Source organism: Pleurodeles waltl, chromosome 1_1 (genome assembly GCF_031143425.1).
Source record: "Pleurodeles waltl isolate 20211129_DDA chromosome 1_1, aPleWal1.hap1.20221129, whole genome shotgun sequence".
Lineage (NCBI taxonomy): Eukaryota > Metazoa > Chordata > Amphibia > Caudata > Salamandridae > Pleurodeles > Pleurodeles waltl.
In genome coordinates, this window is record NC_090436.1 from 219,816,547 (window position 1) to 219,841,409 (window position 24,863).

A 24,863-nucleotide genomic window follows, 5' to 3' on the forward strand; every position below is an offset into this window, starting at 1 on the left:
TCCTCCCATGCTGTGAGCTGTTTGAGAGGAGGTGGGGGTTCACCACCAGTCCTCTCTGTATGGCGAGCTGGTGCCTTGCTGTCACAGAACTCACCTTCCCCCGTAGGTCGTTCCACCTCTTCTTGATGTCGTCCCTTGTTCTTGGGTGCTGTCCCACAGCATTCACCATGTCCACGATTCTCCGCCATAGCTTCATCTTCCTGGCAATGGATATCTGCTGTACCTGTGCTCCAAACAGCTGTGGCTCTAACCTGACTATTTCCTCCACCATGACCCTTAACTCCTCATCAGTGAAACAGGGGTGCCTTAGTGGGGACATTGGTGTTGGGTGGTGTGTGTTGGTGAGAGTGGGTTGAGTAATGTGGTGGGGTGTGTGATGTGGGGTGCGTGAGGAATGTATGGGTGTATGTGGTGTGTGTGTCTAGTTGTCTCTGTGCTGTTCATGTCAATCTCCTGGCAGTAATTGTTGATAATAAAGGGTTGTGGGTAATTTGGGTGTGTGTTTTATGGTTCTGTGGGTAGGTGCGTGTGGTGTGTGTTTTTGGTATTGGCCAATGTAGTGTTGTTTTGTATTTGGGTGTCCATTCTGAGCATGGCGGTATGTATTGCCAATGGTTTACCGCCATTAAATGTCCGCCGTGGTGATTCGTGGGTCATGATGTGGTGGGCGTTGTTTTGTTGGCGTAACGGCATTGGTGTTGGTACCAACAGTTTACCACTGACCTTTGGGTTGGTGGGTTTGTGTGTTTGTGGCAGTATTCTGTCGGAATGGTGTGTGTGTTTGTCATAATATGAGGAACGGATATTCGCCACCGCAGCAGTATGTTGGCGGCCGTCACTGTGGCGGTAAGTGGGATTTAACGCCAATGTGGAAATGAGGGCCAAAGTCTTCTAAAGGCCACCAAAAACTTGCACAGGAGGGTGGGCCACAAAATTGGGATCCCAGAAAGGCTTGGTGCCATAACTGCAACCAATGGACACCAAACTGGACAACTTAACTGTCCTAATAAAAAAGTATGTCTCTAGTGCACCTGCAGTAAATGCAGTGGTAAGCCTCCAGATGGGATTCCAGGTAGGCCCTGACTATGACTATGTCAGTGAGCCTGCTGAGGCAACTTTAGTCTCAGAGGGTGGGGTAAACGCATCTGCCCTGGCTGTCTGGCCCAGCAGTCTGCAGAAGTGCACACAACAGCCTCATATAAATGGGATTCAAGTTGAAGCACTGAGAGACACTGGTGCCAGTGTCACCACTGTGACTGAGCAATCAGTGTCTTCCTGGAGAGACATATACTGTCCTCAATGGCAATAGCGTTCTTAGAATGGGGAGGGGTTACAGGCCAAAAGAAGGTGGTGGTATTTCCTGTTATACCTGTCCAAAGTCTGCTAGGGAATGATCTGGAGTCCTCAGCCTGGGCTGAGGTAGAAAGAAAGGCCCATGCAGCTATTCTGGGTTTCCCTGAGTGGGTGTGCATCAAAACCCAAGCATACAGCAAAGCTCAGGGTTGGAGCCTAGGATAATGGCCCAATCTACAAAGAGAAAAGGCAGAAAGACTGGGGGACCAGCTTCCAGACAGATCAAATAGCAGGATCTCTCTCCTCAAGGAGAAGACCTAACAGCCCCAGAGGGAACTGAACCTCAAGAGCTTGAGCCTTACAGGGCAGAGCTCCTAGGACCAGGGGACCCTCTTGGGAAGATCTGAGCCAGGGACAACATACCTCTCCCACTCTTGAAGGCCTGAGACAGCAGACTGCTGCACAGGAAGAAGGTGATGTTAGTGGTACTCATATGACCTATTGGTTAGAGAGGCTCCTGCATACTCAAGCCAAAGACCATAAACCTGGTGCCACCAGGAGACTGGTAGTAGTGCCTTAGCAATGCAGAGTGTTTCTCTTAACAGAGGCCTATGACATCCCCTTAGCTAGGCATCTTGGCCAGACAACAACATGGAGTTGGGTGGTCAACCACTTCTACTGGCAAGGCATGTCCCAGAAAGTAAAGACGTTTTGCAACTCCTGTGCCACCTATCAGGCTAGTGGCAAGACAGATGGACAACCAAAGGCCCTCTTAATTCCACTTCCAGTGGTTGGGGTTCCCTTTGAAAGGGTTGGGATTGACATTGTTGGTGACCTTGACCCTCCAACAGCATAAGGGAACAGATTTATACTAGTGGTAGTGAATCATGTCACCAGCTACCCTGAAGCAATGCCCCTAAGGACTACTACTACCCCTTCAGTAGCTAGGGCTCTCATTGGTATTTTTGCCAGAGTGGGTTTTCCTGAAGAGGTGGTATCAGACAGAGGTACCAACTGCATGTCTGGCTACCTGAAGCACATGTGGGCTGAATGTGGGGTGACCTCTAAGTTCACAAACCCATGTCAACCCCATTGTAAAGGTCTTGTTAGAAGATTTACCAAGACTCTCAAAGGGCATGATTGGTGGGAACCCTGAAAAACTCGGGAGGAGATGGGATGTCCTACTTCCTTGCCTGCATTTTGCCTACAGGGACGTGCCACATAAGGGAGTTGGTTTCTCCCCATTTGAACTTTTGTTTTGGAATCCTGTTAAGGGACCACTTTGGCTTGTAAAGGAAGGATGTGACAGACCTCCCAGAGAGCCAAGCAGGACATACTGGGTTATGTGCTTGGTATTCGCCCAAGGATGGCTGAATACAAAAACCTTGAGGCCAGCCAAGAGGTCAAGAAGCTCCACTTTGATGAAACATCTGCACAAGTTGTATACCAACCTGAGCAAAAAGTATAGGTGTTGGAGCCTGTGGCCCCTAGGGCCCTCTGCGATAAGTGGAATGGACCCTATCCCATGTTAGAAAAGAAAGGGGAAGTCACCTATCTGGTGGACTTTGGCAGTTGCAAGAATCCCAAGAGGGTAATCCATGTAAACCGCCTGAAACCCTACCATGACAGAGCTGAACTGACCATGCTCATGGTCACAGATGAAGGACAGGAAATTGAGAGTGAGCCTGTCCCTGATCTCCTTTCCAGCAATCCCAAAGATGATTCAGTTGAGGGAGTAGTCTTTTCAGATACCCTTTCTGACCCGCAGCAGACTGACTGGAGACAGGTCTTCCACCAGTTTACTGAACTCTTTTTCTTGGCCCCTGACAGAACTACCTGGTGTACCCATGATGTGGACACTGGAGACAGTGTACCTGTCAAGGACAAAATATACAATCTGACCATGTCAAAGAGTGCATCAAAGCTGAAGTCAGCAAGATGCTGGAATTGGGAATCATTGAGCACTCAAGAGAGCCCTTGGGCCAGCCCAATCATGCTAGTCCTCAAGCCTCATTCCTAGGGTGTAAAGAATGTAATGAGGTTCTCTGTGGACTATAGGGGTCTCAATGCAGTCATGAAGACAAATTCCCACCCAATTCCAAGAGCAGAGGAACTAATTGACAGATTAGGAGCAGTCAAATATCTGTGTAATTCTGACCTCCCATCAGGGTACTGGCAAATAGGCTTGACCCCAGAAGCAAAAGAAGTATCTGCACTCTCCACTCCTGACGGACATTATCAGTTCACTGTTATGTCCTCTGGTCGGAAGAATGCCCCTGCCACCTTCCATAGGTTGGTGAATAAAGACCTTGCTGGGTGAAAAGACTTTAGTGCAGCATACCTAGATTATATTGCTGTATTCAGCTCTACCTGGCAGGATCACCTGATCCACCTCAGAAAGGTCCTTGGGGCTCTGTAAAGTGCAGGCCTTACTATCAAGACAAGCAAGTGCAGATAGGGCAGAGTCAGGTTGTATACTTGGGGCACGTGGTAGGCAGGGGCCAAGTCCAACCACTCTAACCCCAGATTCCAGACAATTCTGGACTGGGAAGCTCCAACAGCCTAGACCCAAGTCAGTGCATTCATTGGCTTGACTGGGCATTATGGAAGATGTGTGAAGGGCTATGGAACCATTGTGGCACACCTCACAGAACACACACCCAAAAAGATGCCCAAAAAGGTAAACTGGACAGTCAGCTGTCAAAATGCCTTCAATACCATGAAGGAAGCAAGGTGCTCAGAACCTGTTCTAAAAGCTCCAGATTACTCTAAGCATTTGATTGTGCAGACCGATGCCCCTGAACATAGGCTAGGAGCAGTCCTGTCCCAACTCAAGGATGATGGCCATGACCAACCAGTTGCTTTCCTTAGCTGAAGGTTGAATCCCCAAAAGCAGAGTGTAATTGAGAGGGAAGCCTTTGCTGTAGTTTGTTCCCTGTAGAAGCTGAGACCATATTTGTTTGGTTCTCAATTCCTAATTCAAACTGACCACAGGCCTCTTAGATGGCTAATGCAAGTGAAAGGTGAAAACCCCACACTGTAATGGTGTTCCATCTCCATACAAGGAATGGAGTTTACAGTGGAGCACAGACCTGGGGCTGACCATGCCAATGCAGATGGCCTTTCCAGGTTTTTCCTATTGGAAGAAGACTCCCCTAGGAAGGGTAAGCTTCATCCTCTTTCGTTTGGGAGGAGGTCATGTAGGAAAGTGTCTCTTTTGACATGGTCATCCCCCACACACACACAAATTGTTTCCTTGTTTCTGGTGCAATTTAGACTGAAAATGGACTGGGTCCCTGCAAAACAGATCCTCGGTGCCAGATCTCTTTCCTCAAAACTGCACAATCCTTTTTCCCAACTGACAAACCTTTAGCTGCCACTATATGTCCCTAGTAAATGGTAACCCTAGGGATACTAAAGGAAGGCCCCTAAGGGCTGCAGCACGAGCTGTGCCTTCCTCATGGAATCCCTCACTATGTGCACACCGTGCACCTTTCACAGGCTGCGTGTCTTGGTGCAGAACTAAAATGAAAACATGACATGACACACAGCCTGTGTGCCCTGTCCCCTTTACAATGCATGCAATATATTTAAGTCAGCCCTCTAGGAGGCCTTCTAGCCATAGAGGGCATATCTGCATGAGCAGATATGCCCCTGGTATGTCTTTGGCAATTCCCAGACATAAAAAGTGGACAGCGAAGCCATTTTAAGTACATGTCCTGGACACTGGACATTACGTGTTCTCCAGCTACATGATGGCTTCACTGACAATAGGGATGTTTGTTATAAAACATCTTGTATTAATAAACCCTCACTGAATTCACTGTTGAATTTATTAATACAGGCACTCTGGAAGAAGAGGACCTGCAAAAGAAGGGGACAGAGTCCAGTCCACAATGGAGTGTCCAGACTGGGGAGTAGCCACTGGCCACCCTTCTCTGGGTGAAGATCTGTGTCGACGACAGAGGACGAAGACCAGCTGCGTAGTCCAGGAGCTGCAGAGGAGTCCCCAGAGTCATGCAGAAGATGTCCCACACCGGTCGTCAGATTGCAGAGTGGTCAGCAGCCAGGAAGACCACCAACAAGCCTTGGCAAATGAAACCAAGGCTGAAGAGGACCAACAAGGCCCTCGGAACGCGATCCTTGGAGGGACTGACGTTCAGCAGTCAGGCGAGCCAGGAGACGCAGTTGCAGCCCCCACAGACAACCCACTGGCAGCAGGCACAGTGCAGTGAGGCCCCGTCAGCACACCTGGAGAGGATACCCACGTCACTCGAGCAGCAGAAGAGAGACTGTCCTTGCAAGGATGAAGTGCTGAAGGCCAGGGCTACTTAAAGCCTGAAGATCCCTCAGAGCAGGAGTCAACAAGCCTTGGTTCCTGCAAGAGTCGCGGTGCATAGGGAATCCGTCCTACAAGAAGAGGCAAGGGGTCACTGTGTCCCAAGTTGGACAACGGGGACTACGCAGACCCACAATCTGTATTGCAGGTCCTGAGGCAAGGAGATCCACGCAGCCGAACGTCATTGCCTTAGGTGGCTGCTGATGTAGAGGAGTGACTCCTTCGCTCCAAGGGAGACTCCTTCTTGCTTCTTGGTGCAGCTGAAGTCTTGCCGACCCCAGAGGATGCACAGCAGTGGAAAAACAGCAGTTGCTGGAAGGAGCCAGGGAAACAATGTTGCAAGGCAAGGTCGTCTCGGGAGTTGCAGTCTTGTTCGGTTTCTGAAGTGTCCAGTTGCGGTTCTGGTGGCCAGGAGCAGAAGAGGTCGATGCAGAGGAGTCCTAGTGGAGTCTTGTTTGCCGGATATGGGGACCAACCTGCAAGGGAGTTCCTAAATAGCCCTGAAAGGGGGTTTGGTCACTTTGCACGGTTACCACCTATCAGAGTGGGTCACTGATGTCACCTGCCTGACCTGGCCACTCAGATGCTCCCAGGGGCCTCTTCACATCTTGTTTCCAAGAAGGCAGATTCGAGTGGCCACCTGGAGGAGATCTGGGCACCACCCCTGGGGAGGTGATGGACAGGGGAGTAGCTACTCCCCTTTCCTATGTCAAGTTTCATGCCAGAGCAGAGACTGGGGTCCCTGGACTGGTGCAAACTGGATTATCCACGGAGGGCACCAAATGTGCCCTTCAAAGCAAAACCATAGGGCTTCTGGAGGCTAGCCCTCCCCAGCCTTTAACACCTATTTCCAAGAGAGAAGGTGCTGCATCTTCTCTCCCACAGGAAATTGTTTGTTCTGCCTTCCCCGGCGTGAGCTGGTCAAGCAGCAGTAGACCACAAGCCTGTCTGAGGGATGGCAGCAGCGCGGGCTGCCCGCCAACCCTGGAAGACTGGTAGAAGCAATACTTGGGGGGGGGGGGGGATCCTCTAAGGAGCCCCCAGAGTGCATGGAATCATGCCACCAATGCTGGTATTGGAGTATGATTCCGACATGTTTTATAGCAAGCATGCCTGGGTTCAGAATTACCATTATGTAGCTATACCACAGGCAGTGTGGCCAGTACACGGGTAAAATGGCTTCCCCGTACTTACAAAGTCCAGTGCAATGGAACTGCAGATCACAGGGGCACCTATGCTCTTGCAGGGGTGCCCTGACACACATCAACATGCACCCTGCCCTTTGGGCTGAAAGGGCCTACCATAGGGGTGACTTACAGTGACCTGGTGCAGTGACCAGCAGTTAAAGGGTGCATGCACCTTTTCACACAGGCTGCAATGGCAGGCCTGCAGATACATTTTGCATGGGCTCCTATGGGTGGCATAATACATGCTGCAGCCCATGGGGGTCCCCTGGTGAACCAATGCCCTGGGTACCGGTGTACCATATACTAGGGACTTAAAGGGGTACACAAGTATGCCAATTGTGGGGTGTGAAAAGGTACCAGGGTTATCGACTTTGGAGGAGAGAGCACAATCACTGGGGTCTGGTTAGCAGGATCCCAGTGAAAACAGTCTAAACACACAGACAGACAGACAGACAGGCAAAAAGTGGGGGTAACCATGCCAAAAAAGAGTGACTTTCCTACAATGTAAAGGTTTTAATTAGCTATAACTTGATGAACAAGTCACTTACCTTCGGTAGCGCATTATCTGGTGGGACTATCTAGTTGCAGCTTCCTTATCTTTAGGATTTCCTGCTGTCAGCTTGGAATCCGAAACTTTTGCAATACCCTTGCACGCGCCGTCGGGTTGCGTCGTTCGCATCCAGGTGGAGTCATCGGCATCGTTGAAGCAGTCTGACACATCACGGTCCCCTATAAAGGCACCACCCAGACACACCTACCTCAGTACTTTTTCCACAAACTTCCACGCTAGAAGCGCAGAGCCATGGAAAGAACTAACAGTTTTGTCTGTGCCCAAAAACTAGAGCCCTGAAAGGGACAATCCATAACCCTAGCAGAAGTGTCCCCAGAGAAGGGAGGCATGGGTGGGTGTAAGAATCTGCAGCCAAATAATGCATTACGGAAAGTAAGTAACATGTTCATCTGATAAGAGACTTCTAACTGCAGATTCCCTAACTTTAGAATAGATACCCAAGCCATAACCTCCGGGTGGTGGGCTGCGGCCAGATCTTCTCACACTAAAAAGTCCTGCAGGACCAAACGGGCAAAGTGCCGGTCTCTGCAGACCTGTTTGTCCAGGAGGTAATGTCTTGGGAACGTGTGCAAGGATACCCACGTCGCTGCCTGACAGATGTCCAGGACTGGAACACCTTGTACTTACGCAGTGGTAGCAGCCTTGCCCCGGGGAGAACAAACTCTCAAGCCCTCGGTGGGCTGCTTCTTGGCCAGTGCATAGCAGATCTTAATGCAGAGAACAACCCAGCATGAAATGGTTCGCTTCTGCACTGCCCAACCTTTCTTTGCTCCCACGTACCCCAAAAAGAGTTTGTCATCGGCCCGGGTCTCTTTTGTGTGGTCAAGGTAGAACGACAATTTTCTTTTTGGGTTCAGCTGGTGGAGTCACTCCTCTTCTTTCGAGGGATGCAGTGGAGAAAATAAGGTGGGCAGGGTGATGTTCTGACCCAGGTGAAATGGGGTCATCACCATGGGGAGTAAAAAGGCACGAGTTCTAAGTACCATCTTGTCTGGCAACATGGTGGGATACAACAGCTTAGATGAGAGCGCCTGCTTCTCATACACCATCCTGGCAGATGTTATTGCCACTAAGAAGGCTGTCTTGATGGTGAGGAGCCAGAGGGGACACACATGAGAAATATGAAAACCAGATTTAAGTCCCATTGAGGCATCATAAAGGGAGTAGTAGGATACATGTGCACAATAAGGACGACAGAACAGCAATAAGGCGGAAAGATACCCTTTGAGAGTACCCAATACAGATCCCTGCTAGGAAAGTGCCCTTGTTGGCTTGGTTTATCCCCACTTTTTTGCCTGATATTGATGCCAACTTTGACGGACAGTGTGCTGGGATATGCTAATGAGGCCCCAGCACCTGTGGTCTTTCCCAAAGTCTTACCTTTGTTTACACAATTGGCACACCCCTGGCACACAGTTAAGTCACTTGTCGCTAGTAAAAGGTACCCATGGTACCAAGGGCCCTGTATAATTTATTATGCCACCCTGGGGGACCCCTCCATCAAGCACATGCACACTGCCTTTGCAGCTTGTGTGGGCTAGTGGGGAGAAAAAGGCAAAGTCGACATGGCACTCCTCTCCCCTGCCCACAAATCAGTGCCTGTGGCATAGGCAAGTCACCCCACTTGCAGCCCTAAGGCAGAGTGCACTATACCACAAGTGAGGGCATAGCTGATGAGCAATATGCCCCTACAGTGTCTAAGTCCATTCTTGAACATTCTAAGGGCAGATTAGCCATTCTGAGTATATGGTCTGAGAGTTTGTCATTACAAACTCCAAAGCTCCATAATGGCTTCATTAAATACTGAGAAGTTTGGTATCAAACGTCTCAGCACAATAAACCCACATTGATACCAGTGTGGAATATATTGAAAAATGCACCCAGACAGCATCTTAGATAGCCCCTGTATGTTAGCCAAACTGCTAGTGCAAGACTGACCAGTCTGTGCCAGCCTGCCACTTTCAGACAAGTTTCTGACCACATGGGGTGAGAGCTTTTGTGCTCTCGGTGGCCAGAAACAAAGCCTGCCCCGGGTGGAGGTGCCTCACACCTCCCCCCTACAGTAACTGTAACTCCTGGTGGTGAACCTCAAAGGCTCAAGCCTCTTGTTACAGTGCCTCAGGGCACTTCAGCTAGTAGAGTTGCCTGCCCCCGGTCAAAGTCCCACCGGGGTCCCCTCATAGGAAAGCATTGGGAGACCGATGCTGTGTTTGCACCCTGCACCCGGCCGCCCCTGCGCCTCTGATTTGATAAAGTATATACAGAGCCAGCTTCCAACAGCAAGGGACAAGACAAAGAGAAGAATGTCAGAGAGAAGGAGAAAGAGGATCAATAGATCTTTCTGTACAATAATATACAAAGTGTTTTCAACGGCAGGCGTATAGCATCTTGGTGGATGGACGCCTGGCTGGCAGAATAACCTTACAGAGGAAGGTTGAAAGCGGTCAACTGCTGCCGCTCAATCTCGAATAATGAAGGAGTAGAGTTGACAAGTTTGGGTGACAACGTTCCCCTGTTGCTGCGACAGAAGATCTTCCGGAAGGGGAAGCCTCCTTGGAGGATCGATGCTCATTTTCAGAAGCTCGGGATACCACACTCTCTGTGCCCAGTCTGAAGCTACCAAGATTACCTGAGCCAGGTCATTTCTGATATTCTTGAGAACTCTGGGCAGATGGGGTGGAAAGGCGTACATGAGGCCTGAACTCCACTTGCAACGAAAAGCGTTGCAGAGAAATTGCCGCCATGCAAACTCCAATGCGCAATACTGCTGACACTCTTCAAAGGCCAACAGATCTAACCAAGGCTCTCCCCACTGCTGAAAGAGTCTTTGTGCCACCTCCCGATGGAGACGCCACCTGTGATTCACTAGGCATTGACTGCTGAGTTTGTCCACCCTGGCATTCAGAGAACCTGCCAGGTGTTGAACTCCCAGGGTTATACCCTGCTGTTCCAGCCATGTGCAGAGATGTCAAAGAGTCCACGACCCCACACCACCCTTCTTGTTGCAGTACCAAATTGCAGTGGTGCTGTCACTGAACACCTGTACTAGCTTTCCTTTGGCAAGAGGAACCAATGCCTTCAATGCTAGTCGGACTGACCAGAGCTCCAGAAAGTTGATATGGAGTCCGGATTACACTGGAGACCAGAGGCCTCTGATTTTCACCTCTCCCAGATGGCGGCCCCATCACAGAAGTGACGCATCTGTCACTACTGTGAGATGTGGTTAGGGAAGTAAGAGGAGTCTGCCTCTGACCCAATCGCAGTTCACTAACCACCACTGCTGATCCCTCTGAGATTTGAACCGTGTGGGTGAGATTTTCCTGATGCTGTGCCCATTGGAACTTCAGATCCCAGTGCAGAGCCTTCATATGCCATCTGGCATATTTTACTAACAGGATGGAGGAGGCCCTGAGGCCCAATAGCCTCACAGTGTGCCTCATGGAAATCCAGGAAAGAGGACAAAAAATCAGAATCATAACCTGAATATCCTGGACTTGTTGCTCTGTAGGATAGGCTTGATACTGTACTGTGACCAAAACTGCTCTGATGAAAGGGAGCATCTGAGAGAGAGTCAGCTGTGACTTTGGCACATTTATAGTGAACCCCAGCGAATGCAGGAGATTCGCCGTAGTCTGAAGGTGGGTGACAACAGCCTGGGGCAAAGGAGCCTTCAACAGTCAGTCAAGGTAGGGGAAGACTGAAACCCACAGCCTGCGCAGAGGGGCTACGACTACCGCCATCACCGACGGGATCTGGTAAGGCCGAAGGGTAGCACACTAAACTGGAAGTGCTCTTGGCCTACATTGAACCGCGAGTAGCGCCTGTGAGCAGACAGGATGGGGATGTGAAAATACGTATTCTGTAAGACCAATGCTATCATCCAGTCTCCTTAGTCTAGTGCAGACAAGACCTGAGCTAGAGTGAGCATTTTGAATTTCTCCTTTTTGAGGAAGAGATTGACGTCTTGCAAATCCAGAATAGGGCGAAGGCCCTTGTTTTTTTGGGTATCAGAAAGTAGCAATAATAACAACCACTGCCTAATTCTGATAGCGGGACCCTTTCTATAGCTCCCTTGGCCAAGAGAGTCTTAACTTCCTAGTAGAGGAAAACCAAGTGATCCTCCATCAGCTGTTCGTTTGAGAGAGGCACTGGGGGAGTAAAAGACTGGAAGGGGAGGGAATAGTCTTTCTGTACAATCTACAAGACCCATGTGTCCAATGTTATGCACCGCCAGTGAGAGAGATGAAATTGAATCCTCCCTCTAACTGGCCGTACATGGTTTTGCAGAACCATACTAGGAGGGCTAGGATGCTGTGGAGGTTTGGCGCTGTGTGATGGATGACTTCTGACTAGACCCTCTGGGTCTGAATGCAACACGACCTCCTCCCCACAGAGGATGAGGACCTGGCGGAGGACAGTGGCTGGTTTGTGTATGGCGTCAAAAGGGGTGATAGACTGCTGGCGATGGGTCGCCGAGAGGCCCAAGGACTTGGCCATAGCCCGGGAGTCCTTGAAGCTCTTCAACGCAGAGTCTGACTTTTCCCCAAAAAGGTGGGTCCCACAGAAAAGCATGTCCATAAGATTTGCCTGGATATCCCCCGAAAAGCCAGAAGTAGATAGCCAGGCATGGCGTCGAAGGGCCACTGTCGAGGAAATGGCCCTGCCCAGCAGGTCCGTTGTGTGCAAACCACACCTGATGGTTAACTTGTCTGCATCTCTCCCATCTTGACCTGAGGCAGCACCTGTGCCACTGTATCCCACAGTGAATATTAAAGAAATGCCCCAATAGGCATGAGGTTTTTACAAACCTCAGTACCAGGCTGGAGAAAGAAAACATCTTTCCCAATTGGTCCAGCCTCCTGGATTCCCTATCTGGGGGCGTGGATGGGAAGGTGCCATAGGAAGTGGAAGCCTGGACTACCAAGCTCTCCCGGATGGAGTGATGCATGAGGAAGCCAGGATCGCCCGGAGTCGGGCGATGGAGGTGGCCAATTGTCCTGTTTACAGGTGCCACTGTGCTGGGTTTGGGCCACGCTCCCAGTAGGACATCTGTGAGGGCCTCATCACAGGGCAACATCGGTTCAGATGACGAAGCCCCTGGCTGAAGCACCTCAGTCAAGATGTTAGTTTTGACCTGCATCAAGGGAAGCTCTAGGTCCAGGACCTCAGCTGCCCTGCATACCACCATTGCTTATGATGCACCCTCCTCCATAGCCACAGTAGAAGGTGAGAATTTGCCAGTATCTGGAGAGGTGTCCACTCCACTGGCCTCTCAAATGCTCCTCATACCAGTCCATAGGCTCTAACTGGGAGTCTAGAGGGTCCTGATACCCCTCTCATTCATCACCAGTGCCTGGCTGTTTGTAAAAATGCTCAGGCAATGATCTGGCACCTGTGGACTCCGTTACACTTCTCGATCATCGGTTATTAGAATGGGGCTCACGCCACCGGTGTTGACGTGGGGAGCAACACCGGAGGAGGTTGACTATGCATACCCGGTGTCGTTCCAGATCCGATATCTGATCCAACAGACCCCATTAGTGCCAAAGCCACGGGCGTGGAACCTGATGGGGCCTCTGCCGACCCCCCAGGGTCCGAAGGCGCTCCGGCAGTGCCATCCCACTCAAATACGAGACGCATGGACTTGTAAAACTCTTTGAGCTGAGTGGGGGTTGCTCCAGCTCCCGTAAAGGGGGGGAGGACCATGCCTGGAAAGTTGATGGTTGCGACTTGTCTCGTCAGCCGATGGACGAGGTGAAGTCAGCTTGCACTTGGATTTCTTCTTTTTGAGCCTCTTCCCTGAGTGCCCAGAGGACCTTAAATGGGATGAAGAAGACTTAGGGCTTCTGAAGCGGTCCCACGACCTCCTCCTCAACCAGGACCAGGACCTCTGAGGGGTTGCTCCCGCTGACGTCGACTGTCGGGCCGCCCTGAGCTTCAAGGACCGCTACCTCAAAGCTTTAGGAGCCATGGCCTGGCAGTCCGAACAAGACTTTGAGTCGTGGTCTCGGTCTAGGCACCAGAGAGATATCTGGTGGAAGTCTGTCATTGACATGGCGCGGTGGCAGGCACCACACCACTTGAACCCAGTCTTCCTAGAAACCATTCCTACAGAGATGCAAAAAAGTCTTGAAAAAAGGTTGAAAAAGACAGAGGGCAGCTCAATTCCTGATCTGCACTTCAACCAGCGCTGAAGGAAAAGAACGACACACGAGCGCCTGGGTGGTGCCTTTATAGGCGACTGTGATGCCCGAGACGGCTCCATCGATGCCCACGACGCCATGTGGATCCGAATGATGCCAGCTGATGGCATGCACAAGGTTATTGCTCTGTATAAGTTCCGAATTCCAAGCGGACACCAGGAAATTCTAAAGGTAAATAATCTGCAGCTAGATGTCTCTATCAGATAAAGTAACTACTTTACTTACTATGTACTAGAGTAGGTGGTCTTAGTATCATTTTGACAATGCTATGTCATAGTGGTATTGCCTATCTCGTCAGGTCATTCAAACTATAACTTAAAAGAGAGCACAGTCAATAGCCTAGTAAAGTCTTGTCTGTGGTTTGGTGGTGCTCGGCGCCTTTAAAATGACTTCATAATGATCTTGACTTTCCTCTCAGGGGTTCAAGTTGGTTCGATGTCTGGATTTCAGCCCAGTGAATCTTTGTTTAGTCACTTCCTCTAAATTCCTCTCTTTCACCTAGTTGTTCTTCCTGATCTGTTTCAGTCTGGTGTGGAAAATGAGTAAAGTTGTGTCATCCCTGAGTAGTGCCCATGTGCATCCCTTCTAGTGAATGCAAAAAGCCCTCCAGTTGACATGAGTCACCCTATTCAGTTTTGTTTTTTGTGTGTTATTAACATGATCACTGGGTCCAGCAAGCCATTATGGACCACTAATTTCCTCAAATGTGGCCCTAATGCTATGAAACATTTGTGTCGCTGGATTAGGTCATGAGAAAAGTCTTGTGTGACAGTGATAAGCTGGTCTCGTTTCAGGAAAGAGCTGTCTTTTCACCTCTATTATGATTTGTCTTGCCTCCTGATGAAAGCAAGAAATTACTTAGCTTGGGCTTCTTTATTCATGAGTCTTGAAGACCTCAGTCTGCGTGGCTTTTCCAGTTCCAACAGGGGAACGGGGAATGCTTGGTAATTTCTGGGATAAAACATGTCAAAAAAGCGATCATATTGTTGCCTTCCATTTTCTCTGCGATACCTGAGAAGTATAGGTTATCCACGAGACCGCTGTTCCCAATCGATTGACGCCTCAAGTTTCTATTCAACATGAAGTAATCTATCTTTTGTATGCAAAAGTTAAAGCAAGCTATGTCTGATCTTATGGAGAGGATGTCTGCCAATGATTTTGTTATGTTTTGCTCCACAGTAGACATAGATGTTTTCATGATGGTGAGTTCCTTCAGAATAGCCCCAAATGCAATGCCTGGTGCTAAAGTGCCTTGCTCTGCGGTTGGCCACGGGGGGATTCCCTGTACCCAATTCAATGAATAATAATTGCTGTGAAGATTTAGACATGGCACATTCTGTCCTTCCTTGACTCAATGAGTACTGGTGATCATTAGTGTCTGACTGTGGTAAGGTCATGGGTTCACAGCCTCCCGCACTAGTATGGGATAAGTTGCACCACGTAGTGTCAACCTTTGGGTCTTTCATGCTCTTCAGATATTCAGGGCTTTGGTGAGTATGGGCTTAGATCATAGAGCAGCGTTTCACAAACTGTTGGTTGCTAGCCTATTTTTGGTGGGTTGTGAATGTCCAAACAATAAAGATGCCTTTGAATTCTGTATATGTATCGTGTCACATTTGTTGTGCTTCAAACAAAGGTCAAATGTCAAGATATGTCTTCTGACTAATAAGCTACCTATTTTAATATAGGGATTGGTGTTCACAAACTCCTCTCACTTTGCAGTCAGAGAAAGAAAAGTAAAGTGAATTATGTGTCAATCTTGCTGGGGTACAGAGAGAGTGTGAAAGGAAAGGATGTAGCATGCAATTTCGTGTAACACACTACAAAATGTAAGTACCTATAAATTAACTGTACACATTCAGCAATTATCAAAGGAAAAATGAAGCACAGTTTCTGTAGTCGTTAAGTGTGATGACAATAAATACTAGGATCAAAACAAATCAGACACTTTGCTTGGTGATGAGCAAATGATAAATGTAGGAAACTGTATCTCTATATAGTGCACTAAAATGAAGTACCCTGTGCAGAGTCTCCAGTGGATCCCCAACTGGTATTGCAGAGCCAAAAGTAGATAGAACTAATGCTCTATTTGTGGTAGTGTGGGCGAGCAGTTAGCCTTATCAGAGGATAGTGCTAAGCATTTGTTGTACTCACACGTGCAATAAATGAAACACACACTCAAACTCAAATAATAAATCTGAGACCAATTTAGAAAAATAACAATTTTTTATTATGTTTCAAACCCAAGAAATCTGTAATCAGGTAAGTAGACTTTTAAGTATAAATACTTTGCAGTTTCAAAAATAGACACCGCAATTTTCCGAGTTCTCTCAATTGTATCCTATGGAGGAAAAACAATGTTCAGCAAACACAAGGTTAACAACGACTTACAAAGGCAATCTCAGGGAGTTAAGGTAAGTACTGGGCACTGATCATAACCACACCAACAGGTCATATCGGGCAGCACTGGGGCAGCTGGGTGCAGAGGTGCAGTAAGGCATTGAGTGCCCTATGGTTCCCCATGGAAGTTTGGTCCTCATGAAGACAGGCTGCAGGCTCTAGCTAGGAAGCCAGTCAGGGACAACAAGCAGGTAGATGGAAGACTTGAGATGTCCAGGAAGGTAGGTGCACCGTTGGTCCTTGTCTCAAGGGCCCAGGGGCGACAGATGCCAAGGTATCCTTTGACTTTGAGTTTCACCATCCGGGAGTACTCACGGTCAGGAGGTCCTGTGTGTTGAGGCTGCAGGAGCTGTCATGGAGTCTAGGAGGTGGTCAATAAAGGTGGACTTGAGCTCCTCAGGGGAGTCAGGGGACGTCGTTGGAACTGGTGGCCCTCCGCAGTGGGCATCAGGGGTGACAGGCGAAGTGGTTGCTGTAGGTGTCAGGTTTTCTCTCACCACCAAGCTGTGGGAGAGGGAGCCTGCATGCAGGGGCTGCAGAAGACTTGGATGAGTCCAGGAGGGGTGACACTCGGATGGACTCGAGCTTAGGTCAGCTGGGGAGCCCTGCTGGCACTGTTGGTGGGTTTCTCACCGGGCCAAGGTAGTCGGATTAGGAGGTCACTTCAGGTGTCAGGTCTCCAGGTTGCAGAGTCCTTGTTGGCTACTTTGACAATGAGAAGATGTGCTGCTCATAGGAGTCTGAGTCTCTTTTGTAGGCAGGCAGGCATCCTGGGTTTCCTAAAACTACAGCTGCAGGATGAGTCTTTTTGTGCAGAGTCCACTGAAGTCAGTAGGCCAGAAGGGATGGTACTGGGTCAGCTGCTTCTTGCTCCTCTTCTTCTGAGGGGGCGACTCTTCCATGTCCTTCATCTTCGGGGGGTAGTCAGGATCTGAGTTCTAGGTTTCAGGGGTGCCCCCTAACTACTCAATTTAGGGGTGTTTAAGGGAGTGCCAGGTGGTAGCCAATGACCTGAACACCTTTAGGGTGACTACATCCTTATGACCACTTCCGCTAGGAAGTAGGCATAACCCTAACCCTAGTGGACTGATTCCTTCCAAACAAAATGGAGGAATTTAAAAAGTAGTGTCCAATTCAGCTCGTCCACCTTAGGGGTGGGACTGGCATGAAGTGGGCACTCCTCCCAATCTGACTAATTTTGCCAAAAGTGGCATCAGGACAGGGGAGGTTGGTCATCTCAGCCATTTGGAGAGACTTGGGTTGCATTACAGAGATGGCCAGGCCTTTGAAGCTTCCCGCACTGGAATGTCCATCCTGCCTGGGTGAGTTGCTAACAACTCTGCCTAGTGCAGGCTTCTGTCTTAGGCCCTCGAGAGCCCTGGCTCTCACCTTGGGGGGCCAGAAACACATCTGTGGTGGCTTACCTGGTTTCAGGGGGCATCTCTAAGCTGACCTCCGTGTGCACTTATAAATAAATCCATCATTGGGATCAGTGAGGGTTTATTATTCTGAGATGGTTGATACCAAATATCCCAGGATTCACAAAAGCGATCATGTAGCAGGGGAACTCGTAATGACCAATGCCCAGCACATGCATTTAAAATAGCTTTGCTGTTTACTCACTATGATTCAGTATGCCCTCACATGTGCCTTGGTGAACCCTGTTTTAGGGGCAACTTACAACTGGCACATGCAGTGATAGGGGATTTGGCACACAGGCGTGTGTGTGACAGGTCGTGTTTTTAATTTAGCCTGCACCAACACATGCAGTCTGTATTGGAAGGTCCCTAAGGTGGCATCACTGGTGCTGGAGCCCTCCGGACCTTCCTTAGTATGCCAGGCCCTAGATACCAGGGGTACAATTTATTAGGGACTTACAGTGGTAGCTAAAAAGGTTGCCAATTGTGCAAAACAACTGTAAGAGATCTAGCACTGGGGACACTGTGGAATTGGTTACCAGGGACCCAGAGCACTAACAGTCAAAGCCACATCAGAAACAAGGCAAATAGTGGGGGCTAACCATATCAGAAAACGTGCTTTCCTGCATAAGCGAACATAGGTGGCCTCAATAATCCCTCTAAAGGCAAACAGGTTCTGCAGTGTTTGACCAGACATGGTGTCCAGGGGATCTTTCTGCAGGAAACACACCTCCCCTCTGGTACAGTTTTATCAGTAAAACTGTATGTCTCTGCAAATGTAGTGCCCATTTCAATGGAAAATGTGCTGTTTGTAAATGGCAGTGAGCTACCACCCAATGCTTTAGTTACAATAAAAATTCAACTGTCTCATGTTCGCTAAAGCTAGTTGGGTCGCAAAGGTTTACCATTCTAAAAATTGGGTTGAGATTCTTAAGCATTTGGGAAGCACTGCTCTAGAGGGAGATTGGTCATGTGGGTATCTCCTGTTGAAGGGGGTCAGTACTAGTCAACGGAAGACTGTGCCTAGAGAATTGCTAGATGATTCTGTGGCACTTGCAGATGTTTTGGAGAGGCAGCCTGTTCCACTCCATTGCTCATATGTGATGTGACGTAAATGAAACAGAGGTTTGCAGTGAGATCTTGCAGTAGTGCTAGACTGTCAAGGAGGATTTTCAGAAGTGATTGCACCAAGAAGCGTGCAAGGTACTACCTCTCTCCCGTGACCCTGTTTGGCATACAGTACCTTTATATTCAGGTACCTTGATTAAGTTAAGGTGTCAAGAATGAAGTGATATTCTGCTGGTGAATATGTAAATATGTGTACTGTAAGTATAGCCCTTGGGGAAAAGGTCCAAATTTTACACCACTAGCCACTGAATTGTCAGAAGAGGATTGAGGCCCTCACCCCGCTTGAGTTAGTGTCAAATTATCACAGCATTTGGTTGTCTCACTGCTCTTTCAGAAGGTTACAGAGGAAAAATGGCCGTCACTGAATAGGACATCCATGTCCTATCCAAGGCTATGATCCGTCCGATCACTCCAGCACAATCATGCCCTCTTCCTACGGGAAGAGCCCTTCTCCATATCTCCTTCCATGAAGCGTCTGGTAGCCACCAACAACAGAGGTGCTCACAGCTTGGTAAGTGTTAGTTGTCTTCTGCTTCTACACTGCACTTGTTTTGAGGTAGGCCTGTCTATGCAGCTCATGTGCTTGCAGCTATTTATGTTGTTAATCACCATTCAGCATCACATGATATGACACCAATGCATTGGCAGAATTCCCTTTACATAGGATCCTGACTGTGCCCAACAACACCTGCATTTTCTATTGGAAGCCCTAATAAGTTTTCAGAATGGCTGATCTGAGATGTACCTGAATCTGGACCAGATCTACTAGCCTTTTGGAGACGAATTTACTTGCAACTTTAGCCAATGCAAACTAAACTCATCAATTAATTACTCAGACATACACCTAGTCACGTGCATTATTCAAGGTCTCACTTTCCCCACTGTCACATGAACAGCTCATCTAAGAATGCCACATATAATACCAAATCAAAGATCATATGACAGAATCTGAGGCAACGGACCAAACTTGCAGAAGACTGCTCTCATTCAGAAATCCTGCACAATACAGAAATATTACATCATTTAGATACAACTTTTTTTATGTTCCTACCTGCAGCAACCGGAACATTTCATCTTGGAACATTTGTCTGACTGCTTCGGAGGTATTTTGTGGCTGAGTTCTGTGGTCACTATTATGGGTATCTAGTGGGCTTGTGTAAATAGCAGCATGTGATTGCACATTTTCTGCATGCAAGTCTGGCAAAGTTGGGAAGGATGGTCCGTAAGATGAAGCAGGCGCAGGAGACCCTCTGTCACTGAACAGCCAGGAAACGCATAGGTAAAAACATAGGTACAAAGAGTTAAAAATCATGAAAATAATATCACAAGTCAATCCATAGCAACTATATCACTGTTACTGTTTACAACTGTATCATCAGTAGTCCACTGTGTTGTCGAACAAAAATTAAATACAATGGCATAAAACAGAGCTGGATAGGCTTTAGGTTGAGGTAATGAAGATGTAAGCAAATCGGAACCTAGAACACAGAGGAGCGGAAACCAAGCTTGTGCAATGTAGAAAAGAAGCACTTCAAATCCTTCTAAAACTCCACATCAGACCCCTGAACCTACGGGGTAGAAAGTGATTAAGGTAACCTAAATATGACACTCTCACTCCTCAGGGAAGTCACAGAAACAGATCTTACTATTTTCTTGTACTACTTATACATGCCCAGGTGAAACAGAAGAGAGATTATAAGATACGATTTCAATACATTTATTGAAACAATCAATCTTGCATAGAGCGAATGAGCTGCAATAATTAGGCAGATGAACATAGCAAAGATACCAGCATTATGAACATGGCGAAGACAATGAATAATCCAACCATGGTAAATGAAGTTCTAGAGATTCTAGAAGTTCTAGAGGTTCCTACCCAACTCTAAGCCTATACAGAGAGCATGCATGGTGTCCCCTTCTGCCCAGCCCAATCTAAAGGATCAGCCTTAGCTCCATACTTGGAGACAGTGTGAGGAGCCGGCCTGCAGTGTAGATGGCAATCCTTTCGGGAAGTTGGTAGGTTAATGCTGGCAGAGCTGCATGTCAAACAAAGCATCTGTCCCTGGAAGGGTGCAGCTGGAATGCCTCTGCCCCTTCTGGGTCAGTGCACCATTTAAATAATAAAGGTATACTGTGTTGGAAGCACTGCTCTGATGCCAAGCTGTGTGTACATGTTAGAAACGGTCTCCTGAACAGGCAACACAAGAACTAGGATATCTACCTAGCCTTGAACAGAAATTACTGTTTATATGTCGTGCAAAGATTGAATACATGAGCAACTTGTAGCACATATACCTAGAAGAATATCATGCAACAAAAGTGTATAAAATGTCACTGCTAAAAGCGATACAGCTAAAGTGGGTAATATTTGAAATATAAAATGAAGTAAAAAACGAGAACCATGGCAGGTCTAAGAGGGCACACAAAAACTAAGAGGGAGAAGGAGATTGTTGGGCTGGGTCTGTCCTCCTTATAGCCTATGTAACATTACAAAAGAGGACCAGCTAGAAGAACTACCACAGGATGGATAGGAAAAAGGATTTTCCTGTTAGAAAAACAGTCACCCACCAGGGTTACCCCTTGGTGGAATGCTTCATCACTGTGTTTCTTCCTGTTACGCTACAGAGCAGGGCGTGCCACGACCTACGGGATACGTGGGAGCAATGATTTAGTCTCGTCAATGTGAATCACAGGAGTGATAGGAGTGGTGGGGTCTTGGGTGAGTTAAAAATAGCTGAAGACCCCAGGGAGGTGAGCATTAGTTACAGAGCGGGAGTGTTGCTTTGAGGAAAGTGTGACTACAAGCACACACCCCTCCTGGAGGAGCTATGAATATGAGAATCTAAATAATCTGAGTATCAATGATGGACACCATAAACGAAAGGTATTCTCTTATGACACCACATTAGTAAGGTGAATTGCACCATATCACAGAGCATGTATTATTTATCCTTTCATTAGAGCTAGTCAAACAAGGAGTGGCACCAGGGAGTCTACCTTGGTCCTGAAAAGGAGCCTAGGGGTAAGGCTGAGAAACATGTAGACTAGGAAGTCAGGTACATTACATCCCCCACTTCTGCAGCCCCCTTTTAATCATACCGCCTCCAAGAGAACTATTAAATCACTGGAATTACTAGGAGACAGGTATTTTTACTAGATATATCCAACCTCCCTCCTCCCCCTCTGACTTCTCCCGATACACACAGATCAACCGTTTTAGAAACTGGGTACATCACTGGTCACTCATCGACCTGTGGCGGTCTCTGCATCCAGGGGATAGACTCTAGTCCTTTCACTTTCTTCCACATAACATGCTAGTGCGACCAAATCGCACATCGCTCATACCCTTACTTCAACATTCAGACTACTTAGGGTGAATAACATCCGATCACGATACACACATTATGGACCTTAGGGGATCCCCCAACCCTCCCTTCCCTCTCCTCCCTACAACCCCACCTGGAAGCTTCCTCACGACTGCTTGCCCAGTATTGCCTCCTCCTGAAATCTAGAATGGGACGCCTTTAAAGTGGTAATCTGTGGAAAGTGCATCCAACAGAAAGCAGGAGTCCAAAGAACTCTTGAGAGGAATATAGGCTAAACTGAACGCTCCTTAGCGGAGTTGTCCAGTGCGGCAGACACTAACCTCATACTTTCCCAATGCCTAGCAGAGGTGAAAACGGCTTACGCTGCCCTCTTAAAGGACCTACAAAGTTCACAGTCCATGCGGCAAGAATTCACAGCGAGGGTGAAAAATCGGGCAGGCTTCTGGCGTGGCTCTGCCGTCGAGATGCTGAAACCCACTCCATCACATTGATTTCAGTGGCACTGCACTAGCTTTATGTGATCTATTTTTGCATTTTATTAATATGGTGACACCCTGAAAAAGCCACTAGGCCTGACTTTTAATAACTGCATCCTATGACAGTATATCCATGCAAATGTGTAGATGTACTGTGATTTGTAGCTATAGCTTTCTAGGGTACTGTAGGAAGCTGGCTCTGTATATACTATCTCAAAGTGAGAGATAGTGTGCACCGAGTCCAAGGGTTCCCCTTAGAGGCTGATAGTGGCAATAATAGATAATACTAATGCTCTATTTTGTGGTAGTGTGGTCGAGCATTAGGCTTATCAGAGGGTAGTGTTAAGCATTTGTTGTACACACACAGGCAATAAATGAGGAACACACACTCAAAGACTTACTCCAGGCCAACAGGTTTGTACACAGAAAAATATTATTTTCTTAATTTATTTTGGAACCACAAGATTCAGAATTTAGGTAAGTACATAACTTGCAAGGAACTTCACACAGGTAAGTATGGAACTTTGAATTAAAACAGTAATGTACACAGTTTTGTCAAAAATGGCAAATAGCTATTTTAAAAGTGGACACAGTGCAACAATCAGCAGTTCCTGGCGGAGGTAAGGATTGGTTAGCTTATCAGGTAAATAAAGTACTTACATGTTCAGTCTCCTGGGCATACGCAGCCCACCGTTGGGGGTTCAAGTCAACCCAAAACACTCAGCACCAGCAACACAGAGCATTCAGGTGCAGAGGTCAAACTAGGGCCCAAATAGCATAGGTGCCTATGGAGAACAGGGGTGCTCCCGTCTGCTAGCAAGTAAGTACATGCGTCCTCGGGGAGCAGACCAGTGGGGTTTTGTAGAGCACTGGTGGGGGTCCCAAACAGGCACACAAAATACACCCTCAGTGGCACATGGTCGGCTGGGTGCAGTGTGCAAAGTAGTTTAGTTTAGTTTTAGTTTTTAGAATTTATAGAGCGCATAGCGACCCAAAGGGCATCCCAGCGCTAAGGCAACGAAAGACACAAATAGGTAGGGGGATCAGTGTTAATTACGGAATAGAATAGTTTTGAGCTTTTTCCTGAAGAGTCGCTCTGAGGATTCATAGCGGAGCTCCAAGGGAAGGGCGTTCCAAAGATGGGCAGCCTTGCTGGAGAAGGAGTTATTGCCCCAAGCTCTCTTAGACCGAGAAATGTGTGCATACATGAGAAAGTAGGATGGTAGATTCCTAGATGGAATATGCAGGAAAATGTGTTTTCTCAGAGAGATGGGACCCTTACCATGTAGGGCCCTGTGGACAATGCAGAGAGATTTAAAATGGATCCGTTTTTTGATGGGGAGTCAGTGAAGAGTAGAGATAGCCGATTTCGCGGACGAATAAGTAGGTGTTGGGTTGTAGATAGGAATCAATGGATAGACCCGGAGGTCACTCTGGCGATGCAGGCAGGGCACAGGAGGGCTTCTCCAGCCAGCCACCGAGTGGGCTAGGATGAGGGCCACCTGCTGGTCACTCCTGCACCAGTAGTTTGTTCCTCTCGGTCCTGGGGGCTGCGGGTGCAGTGCTTCTTCAAGGCGTCGGGTTCCTTTGTTACTGGGCAGTCGCAGTCAGGGGGAGCCTCTGGATCCTCTCAGCAGGCATCGCTGTGGGGGTACAGGGAGGTCAACTCAGGGTGTCCACGTCATTGGAGTCGCTTGGGGGTCCTCTCTGCGGTGTTGGTTCTTCTGAACACGAGCCGGGGGCGTCTGGTGCAGAGTGTGAAGACTAACGCTTCTGGAGTGAGGCTGGAGTCTCTTTAGAGATGGTTTCTTTGTTGCAGTTTTGGACAGAGCCACTGTCCTCAGGAGTTTCTTGGTCCTTTAGGTGCAGGTCAGTCCTCTGAGTCCTCAGAGGTCGCTGATCCTGCTGGATACATCGCAGTGCAGGTTCTCTGAGTCTGGAGACAGGCCGGGAGGGCTGGGGCCAAGTCAGTTGTCATCTCCATCGTCTCTGCAGGGCTTTGGAGTTCGTGTTTGACAAACTCCCAGACCATATACTCTTTATGGCTACCCAGCACTTACAATATCTAAGGTTTGGCTTAGACACTGTAGGGGCATAGTTCTCATGCAGGTATAGTGCACTCTGCCTTAGGGCTGCAAGGCCTGCTAGAGGGGTGACCTACCTATGCCACAGGCAGTGGGTTGCGGGCATGGCACTCTGAGGGAAGTGCCATGTTGACTTAGTCATTTTGCCCCCACCAGTACACACAAGCTGTGAGGCAGTGTGCATGTGCTGAGTGAGGGGTACCCAGGGTGGCAGAATACATGCTGCAGCCCTTAGAGACCTTCCCTGGCCACAGGGCCCTTGGTACTGGTTAGCAGGGTCCCAGCACACTTTCAATCATAACTAGCATCAACAAAAGGGGGTAACCATGCCATCACAGGCATTTTCCTACAGTGTACTTATATTGTATATATTTTAGTCTGGTGTTTCAGGAGACAGAGGGTGCGTAAGCCAGAACTCTGCATCAGTGAGGGGTCAAT

The 24,863-nt window shown here is 48.3% G+C and overlaps 1 protein-coding gene across 6 annotated transcripts in view; it reads right to left on the reverse strand.

The window, feature by feature from the left end:
- The window catches only part of CPLANE1 (ciliogenesis and planar polarity effector complex subunit 1), a 1,992,329-nt gene that overhangs the window by 794,250 nt on the left and 1,173,216 nt on the right, over positions 1-24,863 (reverse strand). For all 6 annotated transcript variants that reach the window (XM_069221234.1, XM_069221235.1, XM_069221236.1 and 3 more), the window contains one exon: positions 19,591-19,795. In XM_069221234.1, coding sequence (XP_069077335.1) covers positions 19,591-19,795 — 205 coding nt within the window. The remainder of the gene's footprint in view (positions 1-19,590; positions 19,796-24,863) is intronic.